The sequence below is a fragment of the Schistocerca nitens genome, chromosome 8 (assembly GCF_023898315.1).
Source record: "Schistocerca nitens isolate TAMUIC-IGC-003100 chromosome 8, iqSchNite1.1, whole genome shotgun sequence".
NCBI lineage: Eukaryota > Metazoa > Arthropoda > Insecta > Orthoptera > Acrididae > Schistocerca > Schistocerca nitens.
In genome coordinates this window covers 443,606,433-443,622,797 of record NC_064621.1, presented here as the reverse complement: position 1 = coordinate 443,622,797, position 16,365 = coordinate 443,606,433, and the positions used below count along the sequence as shown (strand labels likewise).

The following is a 16,365-nucleotide window of genomic DNA, read 5'->3' as shown; positions in this document are numbered from 1 at the left end:
ATTCAAGTTAACCAGTTCTTAGTTTACAAGGCCATCATCAGACCTTAACTAACTGTCATCACCAAGTAAGTTGCAATGTTTATATACAAGATTGGAAAAAATGTTAATGATCTAAATCGAGGCACAAACTTTCAATAAATGACATCTTTGACAATGCTTTGACTTTGCATTACCAATGCATTGTCAAAGAGACATTTACTGGATGTTTGTGCCTCAGTCTAGATCAGTAACATCTTTTCCAATATTTATGCAAACACTGCAACCACTTTGACAATAATGATCATGACCTTGTAAGATGAAAACCAGTTAACTTGACTAAATTAATCCTGTAGACCATAAGCAATGTAGCATTTTTTTCTTTATCAACTTCTTTGTGTTCTCAAAGTCAAACAAGTGATTCCCATTTGGGTGTCTTCTATCAACAATGTATTTTTTTATGTCTTCAGTGAAATGCGGTACAACACTTTCCTAATGTGCTGATGTTTGCACTTGCAATGAACACCCTTGTTGCATTATTCCTCTTTTTCTTCGATGGGTCCTCCTTTTCAGCATTTTGTGTCCAGTGTACCTTATCATGGTACTAGCTAACAGCTTAAAAACTAATCTGCTTTCATAAAGTGGGCTTCAAGTGTTGATAATGGTATACATGCTCTTTCCCACACCATTAATCCATTGATCCTGCCAAGAAAGAGAACCTTCAGGCATGTGGAAAGAGTCAAGATATGCATTCACAAAATAGGATTAACTCTCAGAAACTTAATTTGTACAATGTATTAACAACAAAGATTCATTGTACCTCTTGTAGTTGGACCTTATGCTAGGTTAATTTAACTTTGTAAATAAAAAGAGAAACCACTAGCTCGGGTGGGGGGGGGGGACCTGCTGTTTATCCCCTTTGGCATTATTAAAAGAAAAATAGTTACCCACATCTGTAACAACCAGTGGTACCCGATTATCAAGTGCTAATGTGCTATAGCTCACTGTAGATATCGCACTAAAATTTAGCCACTTCTCTTTGAATGCAAACTGGAAATCACACTAAAATTATGCCATTTCTCTCCAAATATGTGCTGGTATGCAAATAAAAGGGACGAAAACATGTTTTGTAGCACTCTCTTCATGATAATTAGAAACCAGTGCCGAGAACGAAAATGATGATAAACTCGGAGAAGGGACACAGCTGTCTGTTTTTGACTACTCATGCTCTCATGTGACGTCATTCCTTCCACATTGCTCACAGCAACAGGTCAGTATGTGTCTTTGACAGTGCACGTAACGTATTATACAAGCATAGAGTATGAGGGATTTTTGAGGAGCTGTTGACATAATGGTGCAGTGGCCAAGTGGTCAAGTACACTGACCGGCAATCTGTCAATTTGAGTTCAATTCCTGCTGCTGCCGCCATCATTTTTCTGTCCATCCCCCTCCCCCCTTTCTCTCACTTGCAATGTTAAACTTTTAATTATAAAAGTTAAATACATTTAAACAGTTCAAATTACATATTTAAAATTAATATATTCAATTTAGTTATGATTATTACTCTTCCAAGTCAAAAGACTATAGATGGTGATAAAAAAGCAAGTGTATGAGGAAATTTAGTATAAAAGTGTTTTCTGTAGATGGTCTGCTAAATAGTCTCTTTTCCAGTAGATTTTTGGAGGAGAAAGTGATATTGAACGAGTTACATAGATCTACTCCAACAGGAAGACCTGGGATGAGGCTCATTGATTTGGCCCAAACTATGTAAATAGAAACAGATGCACCTTTCAAGTTCCTAGATATTTTGCCTTAGTGGGTCATAGGAAAAGGTAAAATACTCTCTAAAGATTTATGCCTAGAGTATTGGGGATTGTTGAGCACAGTTCATGTATCGTGCACACCACCTGGCAATTGGTCGGCTCGGGTTTGATTCCAGCTGCTACCATCATTTTTATTTTATGTTATTTTTTCCTACCAGTGTTAAATGATTAATTACAAAATCATTCTTCCTGCACTCCATTTGGGAATGAAGCGGGAAGAAATCCTAATAACTGATACAGTGAGACATAACCTCTGCCATGGACTTCACAGTCATTTGCAGAGTATAGATGTAAAAGGAAAGGAAAAGGAAACCCCAAGACCAGGCCCTGAAGATCATGAATAGTTGACCGGCCACCATGTCATCTGCAGTCATGATCGGATGCAGTATGGAGTAGCATTGGGTCAACACACCACACTCTTATCCCTTGTCCACATTCCAACCTCAGAGCCACTACCTCTCAGTCAGTTGGCATAAAAGAAGAAAATCAAATATTTTTTAGTTACTTTAACCTAAATTGTTACAATTCAAGCTTGATATGTGCATTTAAAAATTAAATCCACTCTTCTTGTTTCAATTTGCATGAAAAGATCAGTAATTTTCTTCTTGATCTCTGGAAGACAACTAAGGAAATTTCTCTCCATGGAAAGCATTGCAAGTGCAGTTAGTCCTTCTTAATTCATAGAGTTTCTTAGAAAAGTTTTTATTCTTTTCAGTGCTGAAAAGCAATGTTCTGCATCTGATGTAGTCATGGCAACTGTCAAGAGGATTTTCTCAGTTTCATAGACCCACTAAGAACACCATATAGATTATTTTTGAAGGTAAATTTCAGCGGTTCGATTAATTTGCATACCAGGAATATTATACCTACAGCAGAATACTTTTAGTGCAGTTCACGCTTTTCTTTGTCAGTGATGATTTATGCTTCACTGGTCAGTACTATGTCATCTGTAGTTTTTTTTTTTCCTTTAAAAAAAAAAACTAGTGAAACTTTTCTTGTTTAACAACTTAGGAGCTAAAATGTGTTTAGTGGATGAATATCGGTTCATTGTATCAGCACATATATAACTGCACACTAGCTTCTGGCTTGAGTATCTTTGAAGGATTCTCACAGCACTTTGAATTTATTAATTCTAAAATAATAGTTTTGAAATTTGTTACATATTTATTAATTGAAAACACTAATTTCTTGAGACTGCATTTGATTGTAAATTATTTCAACACAGTATGTTACAAAAGCTCCAAACAAAACTTGAAATCATCATTAATCAGGTATTTTAAAATTCCTGTTACTTCTGTAGTGGTTTGATCTGCATTTGATGTTGATGTCTATGTATATCTTAAGAAGAATGTCCGAATAGCCAGAGTGTTACAGGAAAATATTCTTGTGTTATGTCACGTAATACTTGATGCATATCTCATTATTAAATTGTGCATAACAGTTGGGTGAAATGTGCATTACTATAAACTACTTTTATTTTTACTTCAACTCCTGTTCCTTGCCTTTTGCGACATTTGCGCAACCAAAGTTGTCTGAGCTATCAGTTTGTGTTCTTTCCTTGAAGGATCATGTCCAGTTGTTCAAAAATAAGTTATGACGTCTACAGTTTTATGTTCTAGAACAAAGAGTCCCAAAAAATGCTCAGATATTTCCCCATTCGGTACATACCATAGAATAAGGATCATTTGAGTATGTTCTGAAACATCTGTTGTCATTACAAATGACAGATACAAAGGGCACTTTTCTAATTTCCATCCTTATCTCCTCCTGGTATATTTGTAACAGGTGGTGAAATATCCAATTCTGAATGGTGTTAGAAACACCTTGGAAGACTGCACTGATTTCTAAATCATTCTTCAAATCTGAATCTAAGTTAGATGGCTTCACTGAATAGTTGGTTTCACCATGTCCAGTTAAGGGAGTTTCGAAGTTTCCACAAAAGAAAATGCAATATATTATTTTGCAAAAAAATTCACAGTATTTTTTAACATTTATATTATTCTCATTGATTGAAAGCCTATATGTCTCACTAAGTTTCTCATGAATACATTCATTTCCTAAAAGTGACAGTGAAACTACATTACCAGCATACTTATTACAGTGTGCTTTCAGTTGCCTGAGTCTTCATTTGTGTGTGTGAGTTCCATTGTGTGAGTGTGTGCATGTGTGTGTCTGTTGTCTGTTGTTGACGAAGGCCCTATGTCCAAAAGCTTTAATTGTGAGAGTCTTTTTGTTGTGCCTATCTGCAACTCAGCATTTACACTATATGGTGAGTGGCAACTTTCCTTTTCATAATATTGTTATTTGACGTCTCAAGCATTTCATTTTTTTCTTTCTTTTTATTTATATTTCTAAAACTGTGTTTTATCTGTGTTATATCATCTCCAAACAGTAGACATAGAAAGAAAAACAATTTTCACAGCCACAAAGTCAACTTTCCAATTGGTAACATTCAGAATTAAAGCTATGAATATATTTCTTATTGTTGCTTATGTGTGACTGAGATATTAGAATATCAGATGTAGGGTGACCTCTCTTTCTTAGTTGTAACTTTCTTGTGGTGAGACAGCTGTGGAAACCTAAGGTGTTGAAGTTCACTTACAGCCACAGAACTTATTTATTAGGGATGCAACACCATAGTTAAAGTTTTCTATAAAACAAAAGAACTGAAAAATGAATCAAATAGCTGGAAGCTGGATAATAATCTTATTCTACCTGTTATCACATTCAACAATATGGTACACAGTTCTTAAGCCCAACACAGGTGGAATAAATAAAAAGGAACGACCTTTCCCCAGCAGTCAGCATGCCTGATCGGGAATGCACAAGCAACAATGCTCTCACCTATTTGCAGCCTCGAGTGCTGCTTCCTATCTGCATAAGTGCACAACAGCCAAACACAACGCCACTGGAATTGTGAAGTACACAGTTCTGTGTAAAGATTTTTGTATCTTTTTCATTAACTGGGAGATTATATGAGTATATTAAACAGGCATAAAGAAAGAATTAAAGGAAGAAGGACTCTCATTATATTAATGTTATCAACACAATCAAGTGGAAGTGGGGGTGATATATAAACACACACACACACACACACACACACACACACACATTTTCATTAAATACAGGTAATGGTTGTCAAACAATGGAAAGTCCAGGATGGAATAACAGTAATATTACAAAAGGCTGGATTGCTACTCACTACAAAGAGGAGGTGCTGAGTCGCATGCAGGTACAATGAAAAGACTAAACATTTAAGCTTTCAGGTAAGAAAGAGTCCTTCTTCTGAAATAGAAAACACACCCATTACCACTCTCTCCAGCCACTGTGATCCAACTACAGACTGCAGCCACGTCTGATGTGAACAGGAATCTCACCGGATTTCTGCTGTCATCAGATGCTGTTGTAGTCCACAGCAGGGCCACAGTGGCTGGATAAGTAGCTACGTGTGTGAAGTTGTGCTTTTGTGAATGTGTGTGTGGATTCTATTTTCAAAGAATGACTCTCTTGTCCAATAGCTTGAATGTCTATTCTTTCCATTGTGCCTGTATGCAACTCAGTGCTCCTGCTATGTGATACGGTTTACATTTATTGATTGTTTGTGGAATCATTGTGCACATAAAACACAAACTTGAGCACTGACACAGATAGGATAACTATTAAAAAACATGAAACTGATAATATGCTGTTACAAGAATCATTATTTAGTAAGATATTCTTTTGTGTTCTTATTGTTAGTTATTAATGACTTTCTGGACTCAGATCCTCAGTGGCCCAAACCCACAGTGTAACGCAGAGTTAATAGCAACCCGTTCCGCAATCCTTGGTTGCTTGCTGTAACCTCCCCAGCATCCAGGACTCTCTCAAACATGTCATGCGAGTCACAAGTACTAATTCCCCAAATGAATTAATTACATATTCATCAATTCCTTTTTCTAACACACCTATGTACTCTACAAACTTTGGGAAGCCTTACTCAGTTTTGCACAACTATGGCATCTTAGTGGCCGTACTTGTGACACATTTTGTTTGTCTGATTCTGTTCCATTACATAATTTTTGTAAATAAAAATGGTAATGCTTGCTTCATCACTACATTTGAGTCACTCTTTTGAAGTAACTTCTCTTTCTGCTAGGAATGATAGCGCAGCAAGCTACACTATGTGATCAAAAGTATCCAGACACCTAGCTGAAAACTACACATAAGTTTGTGGCACCCTCCATCAGTAATGCTGAAATTCAATATGGTGTTGGCCCACCCTTAGCCTTGCTTACAGCTTCCACTCTTGCAGGCATATGTTCAGTCAGGTGCTGGAAGGTTTCTTGGGGAATGGCAGCCCATTCTTCATGGAGTGCTGCACTGAGGAGAGGTATCGATGTTGGTCGTTGAGGCCTTGCATGAAGTCGGCATTCCAAAACATCCCAAAGGTGTTATGTAGGATTCAGGTCAGGATTCTGCCCAGGCCAGTCCATTACAGGGATGTTATTGTCGTGTAACTACTCTGCCACAGGCCGTGCATTACAAAAAGGTGCTCAGTCGTGTTGAAAGATGCAATCACCATCCCCAGAATGCTCTTCAACAGTGGGAGTGCCATGCAAAACAACAAGGGGTGCAAGCTGCCTCCATGAAAAACACGACCACACCATAACACCACCACCTCCGAATTTTACTGTTGGCACTACACACACAGGCAAATAACGTTCATCGGGTGTTCGTCATACCCACACCCTGCCATCGGGTCACCACATTGTGTACCATGATTCGTCACTCCAAATAATGTTTTTCCACTGTTCAATCGTCCTATGTTTACACTCCTTACACCAAGCGAGGCAGCATTTGGCATTTACCGGCATGATGTGTGGCTTACAAGCAGCTGCTCGACGATGAAATCCAAGTTTCCTCACCTCCTGCCTCACTGTCATAGTAATTGCAGTGGATCCTGATGCAGTTTGGAATTCCTGTGTAACGGTCTGGATAGATGTCTGCCTATTACACATTATGACCCTCTTCAACTGTTGGCGGTCTCTGTCAGTCAACAGACAAGGTTGGCCTCTATGCTTTTGTGCTGTACGTGTCCTTCACATTTCCACTTCACTATCACATCAGAAACAGTGGACCTAGGGATGTTTATGAGTGTGAAAATCTTGCTTAGAGATGTATGACACAAGTGTCACCTAATCACCTGACCATGTTTGAAGTCCATGAGTTCAGCGGAGCGCCCCATTCTGCTCTCTCACAGTGTCTAATGACTACTGAGATCACTGATATGGAGTACCTGGCAGTAGGTGGCAGCACAAAGCACCTAGCATGAAAAACATGTTTTTGGGGGTGTCCAGCTACTTTTGATCACTTAGTGTATGTAGAAGTGTTTCTGTGAAGTTTGGAAAATGGGAGAGAGGTGTTAGCAGAAGAGAACCTGTGAATTTCAGTCACTCACGAATTGAGCTTGCATAGCTCGGTCAGTAAGAATATTGTCCATGAAAGAAGGGTTCAAGGTTCAAGCCCCAGTCTGGCACACAGTTTTAATTTTCTGGAAAGTTAAAAAAAAAAATAATAATAATAAAGGCAATGCTGCGGTAGGAATGATTCATTTTAAAATACCGGAAGACATCTAGATTTCGGTTCCCTTAGCCATTTGGATAATGATGATGATTAGTTTGGTAGGGCACTAAATGGCAAGGTCATCAGCTCCCTTGCATGAAAGTGGTGAATTGTATTTAAAAATAACAATACATTTTATAACCAAGCTATATCGCCAAACAAAAATTTAAAATAAAGAACTGACATTTGAGATTCATAAAATATGTACCATAAAATGCAGATAAAACACAGCAAAATAACCAGATTGGGGCCAATGGGAAACATTAAAATCTCACTTCCAATATCTTGGGAAGTAGTCCTGACATCACAAAAAATCTTAAAACATAAGCAAAAAAAATCTTAAAACTTAAGCCACACTTACCTCATTATCATTTAAAATAAAGGGCAGATCCTAAGGAAGGTCCAGGTCTGCCCCAGGTTGTCACATAAAACACACTCAATTAAAATACGTCTTATTGACAGCTGTGTTCCACATCTGTGAGACAGTGGTGGCTTCTCTCGACATAAGAGAAAGCCATGTCTCAATGGAAAATGTCCAGCTCTAAGCCTTGTAAGGCCTACTTCTTCAATTTGTCGTGGCTGGAAGAAGGTAAGCAGTGGTCACCCTGAATATTTCACTGACCATAGCTTATTATTCCTTGCTTCCAACCACTGAGCCTCCCACTAACACATGATCTTCTGGGTCACATTTGTGGTAAAAGGAAGACTGAACAGTGAGCATGAGTTCAAAGGGAGCGAGCCCCTTGGCAACCACATCAGTGAGTTCGTTTCCCAGGATCCCTATGTACCCTAGAACCTAGCAGAAAATTATTTGTTTTTGCTGCTTTTGCAAGACAAGGACTTGTTGCACCAAGCTATCAACTGAGTAAATCTGATCAATAGCAAAAAATGTGCTGTGTGGATCTGGGCAGATGAAATTCTTGCCACAATTCCATCTCAACTGCCCCAGCACCCTCTGCATAATAAACAGAAAACTGCCCTGGGAGCCCTATCCTAAGAACAAATTCAGGGAAAATGATGGAGCAGCTGACAAAGTCCCCCTGCGTAGACACAACAGTGTAGATATTAATAAAATCCTGGTGATGGTTTAAAACAATGTAAAATTTAATTTTGAAAATATAATCTGGTGTGTAGATCACCCTTTATCCAGTCAGTTCAAAAAGTAACCTGGGCCTCTTTAGTAGCCAAGGGGATTCCCTACTCCAACCCTGGCTTTGGACCTTAATGCTGTCCACATATAACACCTCAAGGCTCTCCCTTACATGGATCCCAAATGACCTCATTGCTCATGGACAGTTATGGAACAGACATTCCAGTGGCATGTCAGCAATAGGGATGGATGCTGGTGTTTTTGGAACAGAAAGAGCATGTATTGATATGCTCGGCATACCTCAGGAAAGAGACCTCCCAGACAGTGGAGACTCCTCAACCTCTGCACACAAGTTAGTAATTGGACTCATGTGGTAAACCCCTATTGACAGCTTAATACCATCCTTGTGAACCCCATCCAGCATCATTTTGAGGTGTGAAGACTTTACTGATCCATAAAATTTGCAGCCGTGTTCAAGCCGGGGTTACATGAAACTTTATAAAATAGGAGCAGATGTGCCCTGTCGGCACCCCAAGACTTGACTGACACATTTGAGGATGTTTAAAGCATTGAGGCACTGTAATTTGATTTCTGTAAGGTGTGGCAGCCATGTAAATCATTTATCAAAAGTAGGTCCCAGATATTTCACCTTCTCCTAAAAAGTGAAAACAAGATACCCCAGTTTCGAAACAGATAGATTAAAAACATAGGGAATGATTAAAAAGCTTGGAGCATGTACATAAGATGAAGAAAATGCCCAGGAATAATGAAATCCTTACTGTGCACCTAATACTGTTTATCGCAATGGCAAATGCCATTACACTTAAAACACCCCATTGAGGGATGCTGTTTCCCTGCTTAAAATAGTCAGACAGGAATTTCCTGATCCTGAATCTGAAATATATTTCTGAGAGGAGGGACTGTAGGAAAGTGGGGAGACATCTAAGGAAAACCCAATCACACAGCTCCAACAAAATATTTTGCCTCCAGGTAGTGTCATAGCCCTTTTCCAAATACACCAGCAAGGTGCTATTTACATAAGGAAGCATGTTAACTGCTGTTTCTAGTAGGGTGAAGTTATCGAATGTGAACCTGCACTGGGGGTGACTTAGTAGTGACCTGGTTTCAAGAACCAACCTAGTTTCGAGAACCCACACTAGGCACCAGTTGACCATACACTCAAATGGCTTACCTATGCAGCTAGTGATACTTATACTCTGATAACCACTTGCGTTAGTGTGATTCTTCCCCAGTTTTAAAATCAGGACTAAAACAGTTTCTTTCCCCAAGTTGGAAAATATTCCTGTCATCCAAATTTCATTGAAAAGCTGAAATAGGATGTCCTTTGACTGCTCGTTCAACTGATTTAACATGCTGTACATTATCAGGTTGTGACCAGGCACAGTGTCATGAGCTATGCAGATTCCAACTCCCAAAGAAGAAAGAGTTGTATTCCTCCATATTGGTGGAATGGAAATCAAGACCAACCCTTTCCAGTGTTGCCTGATAATATCAAAAACCTGGATCCTAACCATAATCAGTCATAATGTTCTTATAAGATTCAGCCAATGTCCAAGTGACGTTTCCCAGCAACACTATGAGGCACCCATGTTCTCATGTAGCTGCTATTGATGGTCATGAGTTCCACCTGGAAAACCTCCTAATGGCTTCTCATACTTTACGTGTGTGTATGGACCTGTTGATGTAGTTCAGGAATTCTTTTCCTTTGTCCTCGCCATCCAAATGGTTGCAAGATTCTCATCCGAAGGGCACTGATTCAACCTTCACATAGCCGCCCTCCTGTCCCTGATTATAGAACAACGTTCATACTTCCACCAAGGGCTGTGACAACACACTTGCCTGACTAAGGAAGGTGTGCATCTCAACAACTATGTCATAGTCACCCAATTTTTTTGACTTCTGTAGAAGTTTCACTTTCTTTGAACTATTAGTTTTGACCAGGAGGAAATCATTTGACAACTGGTTAATAGATTCTAAACTAGAGCAATCCATCTGCATGGTGAAACCACATGAGCAGCACTGACTTGCCATAACTCACTTGCATGCATTGCAGAATCATGGAGCTGGCAGCTCGCAGTCATTGAGAGGTGTGCTGTCATTGACTGCCCCTGCCACATGGCTACAGAAACATAGACTCAATACAGCTTCATCACAATGTAGTGGCACTAATGGGCTCTGCATGCATGGAAATATGCTTAAAATTGGAATTTCCTTTTAGCTTTTTATTTTCCATGTTTTCTATGGAGGGAAGTGGATGTTATATACCTGAGATTCATGAAGTATTACCACACTGATTGGGTGTGATCATATATAACAAACATTAAAGTGATAATTGAAAACTGAAGGTCACTGATTTAGCTGGGACCTGTAAATTTGCATGAAAGAGTAGCTGATGAAATCATGTTCATATTCAGTTTGCTGCTAAACTTGTACTGACACTGAGAAACATTTTGGACAGAACAAATGAAACAGATGTATACCGATGAGCATAACAACTGATTATAATTGTCAAATTTGTTTATAATTGACAAAAAAATTCAATATCTTCACTGTAGGCTGTTGTGCATAAATCAAGTAAATGGACTAATAGGATTGGTACTGTTGATAATATGAACTGCAGTGAACAGAAAGAGGAAGAAAGCACAGGTGTGGAGGTAAAGCAGAGACGAGTATTAGTCAAATAAATTTCTATCTAGATAATTATTCAAGTAAGTAGATCATTCAAACAAATTTATTTGCAAATAAAGTATTTGTGAGTTAAATAATGAATAACTTAGAATGCCATTGTATTTTCTGTGTTTACTGTCCTTGACTAAGTGCAGTTTTTATTTGAGAAATAATTTATTAATGGATTGTACATAAATGCGCTTCAGTGCTGCAGTGGGTTAAGTTCCAGATCAGAAAGCCAAAAGTTCTGCATTCAATCACATGTTGGTTCTATAATTTTTTTCTGTTACTTATTGCTTCTTTCATCTCTCACGATGAGAAAGTCAAGTTGTGCCATGTTTTTGGAGTAAATGCTGAACTGCAGGTCTCCTCTTAACTGGCTGTATTAGTCAATTCAGAGGTGGGAGGAAGTCTAGAGCAAACCACCATGCTTAATAAAGCACTGCAATGTTCAAACCAACCGTTGGCTTGTGCACAACTTTACTTGCCTTACAGTGGAACAAATGCAACACAAAAATACTTCATTGGCAGTTAGGCTCTGAACTTCTATAAGTTTGTCAAAAGCATTTGAGAAGCTCAAATATTATGGTGTCAGAGGATATCTTTCTGGAAACTGGTTTTCATCTCAACTAAAAGCATGCAGAGGGCCACATTAAGAAACCCAAGGAGTGTGAACAATGAAACAGCCTCTTCAAAGTAAGGAATAAGCACTGCATTTGTACCACAGGGATCAATATAAGATCCTCTTTTGTTCTTGTTGTGTTGTGGTCTTCAGTCCGAAGACTAGTTCGATGTTGCTCTCCATGGCACTCTATCCTATGCAAACTCTTTATCTCCGAATAAGTGCTGCAACCTACATCCTTTTGAACCTGCATACTGTGTTCATCTCTTGATTTCCTCTATAATTGCCCCCCCCCCTTCCACACACACACACACACAAACACACACACACACACACACACACACACACACACACACACACACTCACTCACTCACTCACTCACTCACTTTCCCTCCAGTACCCCTTGATGTCACAAAATGTGTCATATCAATCAGCCCCTTCATTTAATCAAGTTGCTTCACAATTTTCTTTCGATCCAGTTCTATTCAGTACCTCCCATTAGTTACACGATCTAACCATCTAATCTTCAGCATTCTTCTGTAAGGGCACACATCAAAAGCTTCTGTTCTCTTCTTATCTAAAGTGTTTATTGTCCACATTTCACTGCCATACAAGACTACACTCAGACACATACCTTCAGTAAAGACTTCTTAATGCCAATGGCCTCTGAGACCATGACACGCAGTTCCTTCTGTTAAATGTTAATACTTAACAAGATATAAAATCTGTTAAATCTGAGCTCAAGAGGTTAATCAATAAGCCAAAAATTGATTATTTTAGGACACTCCTCAGAGACATTCACTGGACTGATGTTTACAGTGCTCATGGCATGAATGAAAAACATAACACTTTTGCTAATAAAGTGCTTACCTTATTTGAACAGTTTTCCCCCGAAACTAACCAAGGTTAGAGCAAAGTCTACGAAGAAGCCATGGAAGGAATAGGGGTATCTTGTAAAACAAAAAGAAAACTGTATCTGTCAATCCGAAACAGTTCTGATGTTGATGCTATAGCACATTACAAGAAATACTGCAAAATATTAAACACTGTAATATGGACATCAAAGCAAATATATTACAAGGAAAAGACAATCATGTCAGATAACAAAACAAAGACAATATGTGATATAGTGAAGGAGGAGACCGGTAGAACCAGACATGAAGAGGGACAAAAAGCATTAAGAGTAAATCATACATGGGTGACAGATTTGTATAGTGTTGCAGAACTTTTTAACAAACATTTTATAACTGTTAGTGAAAAGATGGGGTTGTCAGGTTTTGTAGATGCTGCTATGGAATATCTCAGACCAGACATTTCAAGTAACTTCCATAATATGAATTTGACCCTCACTAACCCAGCAGAAATAATGTCCATCATAAAATCTTTTAAATCTAAAACATCTAGTGGGTATGATGAAATATCAACAAAGTTAATCAAAGAATGTGATTCTGAGTAAAGTAACATATTAAGCTATCTGTGTAACCAGTCATTATAAGTGGAATATTTCCTGAATGGTTGAAATATGCTAAAGTTAAGCCACAATTTAAGAAGTGGCAAAGAAATAGCATCAAATTTCCATCCCATTTCACTTTTGCCAGCATTCTCAAAAATTTTAGAAAAAGTAATCAACAATCGGCTTTATAACCATCTTACCTCAAATAACATACTGTCAAAGTCGCAGTTTGGATTTCTAAAGGATTCTGATATTGAGAAGGCTATCTACACATACAGTGAAAATGTGCTTAATTCATTAGACAAAATATTGCAAGCAACTGGTTTATTTTGTGATCTGTCAAAGGCATTTGACTGTGTAAATCACAATATCCTTTTAAGTAAATTAGAATAGTATGGTGTAACAGGAAATGCTGCAAAACGGTTCAAATCTTATATCTCTGGCAGGAAACAAAGGGTGTTATTAGGAAAGAGGCATGTATTAAGCTATCAGGCATCATCCAACTGGGAACTAATTACATGTGGGGTCCCACAAGGTTCCATTTTAGGGCCCTTACTTTTTCTGGTGTATATCAATGACCTTTCATCAGTAACATTACCAGATACCAAGTTCGTTTTGTTTGCCGATGATACAAACATTTCAATAAATAGCAAATCAAATGTAGTCTTAGAAAGATCGGCTATTAAATATTTGTGAGCATTAATCACTGGTTCCTAGCCAATTCTTTGTTACTAAACTTTGAAAAAACACACTAAATGCAGTTCAGAACTTGTAAGGGGTGTCCCATGAGTATATGCCTAACATACTATGAAAAGCAGATAGAAGAAGTGGGCAGAGTTAAATTCTTGGGATTACAGCTTGATGATAAATTCAACTGGGAGGAGCACACCACAGAACTGCTGAAGCATCTTAACAAATCCCTGTTTGCAATGTGCATTAGTGTTTGTAAAATGATTCTTTCATATACTGTTCATTAAAAAAAATAATGATCATTCCACTTGTGACCTGTGGAATGGTACATCAGCTTATTTGTTTGAGTTGTAAATATTTGTCATGTATTATTGTTTTTCTGACATGTTCTACATCCTGGAGGACCTCCTCACTACAGATCAATTGGAATGAAAGTAAATCTATTCTAATCTACATCTACATTCAATGATAACAGATTTCTCTTCTTCAGAAACACTTTCCTCACTATTGCCAGTCTATATTTTATATCCTCTCTAATTCAGCCAACATCAGATTTTTTACTGCCCAAATAGCAAAACTCACCTACTACTCCTTTAGTCTCTTGTTTCCTAATCTGAGTCTCTCAGTGTCACCTGATTTAATATGACCACATTCCATTAACCTTGTTTTGCTTTTGTTGATGTTCATCTTATATCCTCCTTTCATGACACTGTCCATTCTGTTCAGCTGTTCTTCCAATTCCTCGAACTTTAAGTCCATAACAAAATGGTTTAGTTTACTGCTAGCTCAATGCACAGATGGCATAACACTGGGGGTAGGCTAAAATTCTGTCTTACTCCCTTCTCAACCACTGCTTCCCTTTCATGCCCCTCAACTCTTATAACCGCTGCGTGATGTCGGTACAAGTCGTAAATAGGCTTCTACTCCTGCTAGCCTCAGAATTTCAAGGAGTGTATTCCAGTCAACATTGTCAAAAGGTTTCTCTAGGCCTACAAATATTATAAGCGTAGGTTTTCCCTTCCTTAACTTATCTTCTAAGAAAAATGAAAGCATCAGTATTGCCTTGCATGTTCCTACATTTCTCCAGAACCCAAGATTATCTTCCTCAAGGTTGGCTTCTACCACTTTTTCCATTCTTCTTCTCTGCAATCCTAAATTATTAAACTGATAGTTCAGTAATATTTACTCCTGTCAGCACCTGCTTTCTTTGGAATTGGGATTATTACATTCTTCTTTAAGTCTGAGAGTATTTTGCCTATGTCTACATCTTGCACAACAGGTAGAATAGATTTTTTATGTCTGGCTATCTCAAGGATGTCAGTAATTCTAAATTAATGTCATCTGCTCCATTGACATTTTTTCAACTTAGATCTTTCAGTGCTCTGTCAAATTCTTCTCACAGTCCCCCATTTCATATGTATCTAAATCCTCTTTCTATTCTATAATGTTGCCTTCAAGTGCATTTCCCTAGTATGGCCCTTTATATATTCACTCCATCTTTCAGATTTCTGATTTTTGTTTCATATTGGTTTTCCATCTGAGTTCTTGATGTTAATACAGTGGCTTCTCATTAATTTGTCCTATAGCCATTCCCATTTGGCCTTTTTTGCAGTTCCTGTAAATCTCATTTTTTAGACTTTGTATTCCCTTTCACCAGCTTCAGTTGCAGCATTTTCTCCTTTCATCAATTAAATTCAGTATCTCCAGTGAAATCCAAGGATTTCTTTTAGGCTTTCACTATTTCATCTCTCAAAGCAACCCACTCATCTTCCACTGTATTCCTTTCCTCTGTTTCAGTCAGTTGTTGCCTAATGCTCCATCAAAACTCTCAACTACTTTTGGTTCTTTCAGCTTACCCACATCCTATCTCCTTAATTTCCTACCTTTTTGCAATTTCTTCAGTTTTAGTCTACAGTTCATAACCAATAAATTGTGTTCACAGTCCACATACACCACCAGAAATGTGTAACAGTTTAAAATCTGTTTCCAGAATCTCTGTGTTACTGAAACTTTTCAGTTTCTCTAGGTCCACATATAGAACCTTCTTTCATGATTCTTAACACATTCAGCACTATGCCCCTATGCAATATGGGCACACATTTATCAGCCATGTGGACAGTGCCTGTGTCCCATACAGGTGTAGGTTTTCCATTCACTGAAATGTGTTTCTACCACTTGCTGCATAACTGACACTTGTAAGATAGCCATAGCAGTTCATATTTTGTCCACTAGATGCAACAGGAGTTAATTTACAAGTGTGCCTTTACTGAACATTTTGTAGCAACATCAGACACTAGCTGGCTGAACTGTCATGAAGAACAGAAAGGGCCTACCAATAAGTTTCAAAACAAGGAAGCTGAAGCAAAATGAATTTTCATTTTTTTGTGAAGGGACCTATTCTAGAGATCCAATGCAAAAGTAA

At 38.1% G+C, this 16,365-nt stretch overlaps 1 protein-coding gene across 9 annotated transcripts in view; it reads left to right on the top strand.

Annotated features, from left to right (window-relative positions):
- LOC126199362 (MIT domain-containing protein 1-like) overlaps nucleotides 1-16,365 on the top strand; it is a 103,764-nt gene that overhangs the window by 66,291 nt on the left and 21,108 nt on the right. The window contains exon 5 of one of the 9 annotated variants that reach the window (XM_049936245.1): nucleotides 2,515-2,619. The exons of the other annotated variants lie outside the window; for them this stretch is intronic. Within the exon in view, the coding sequence (XP_049792202.1) occupies nucleotides 2,515-2,584 (70 nt within the window). The 3' untranslated portion in view covers nucleotides 2,585-2,619. The remainder of the gene's footprint in view (nucleotides 1-2,514; nucleotides 2,620-16,365) is intronic. 9 annotated transcript variants of the gene reach the window in all.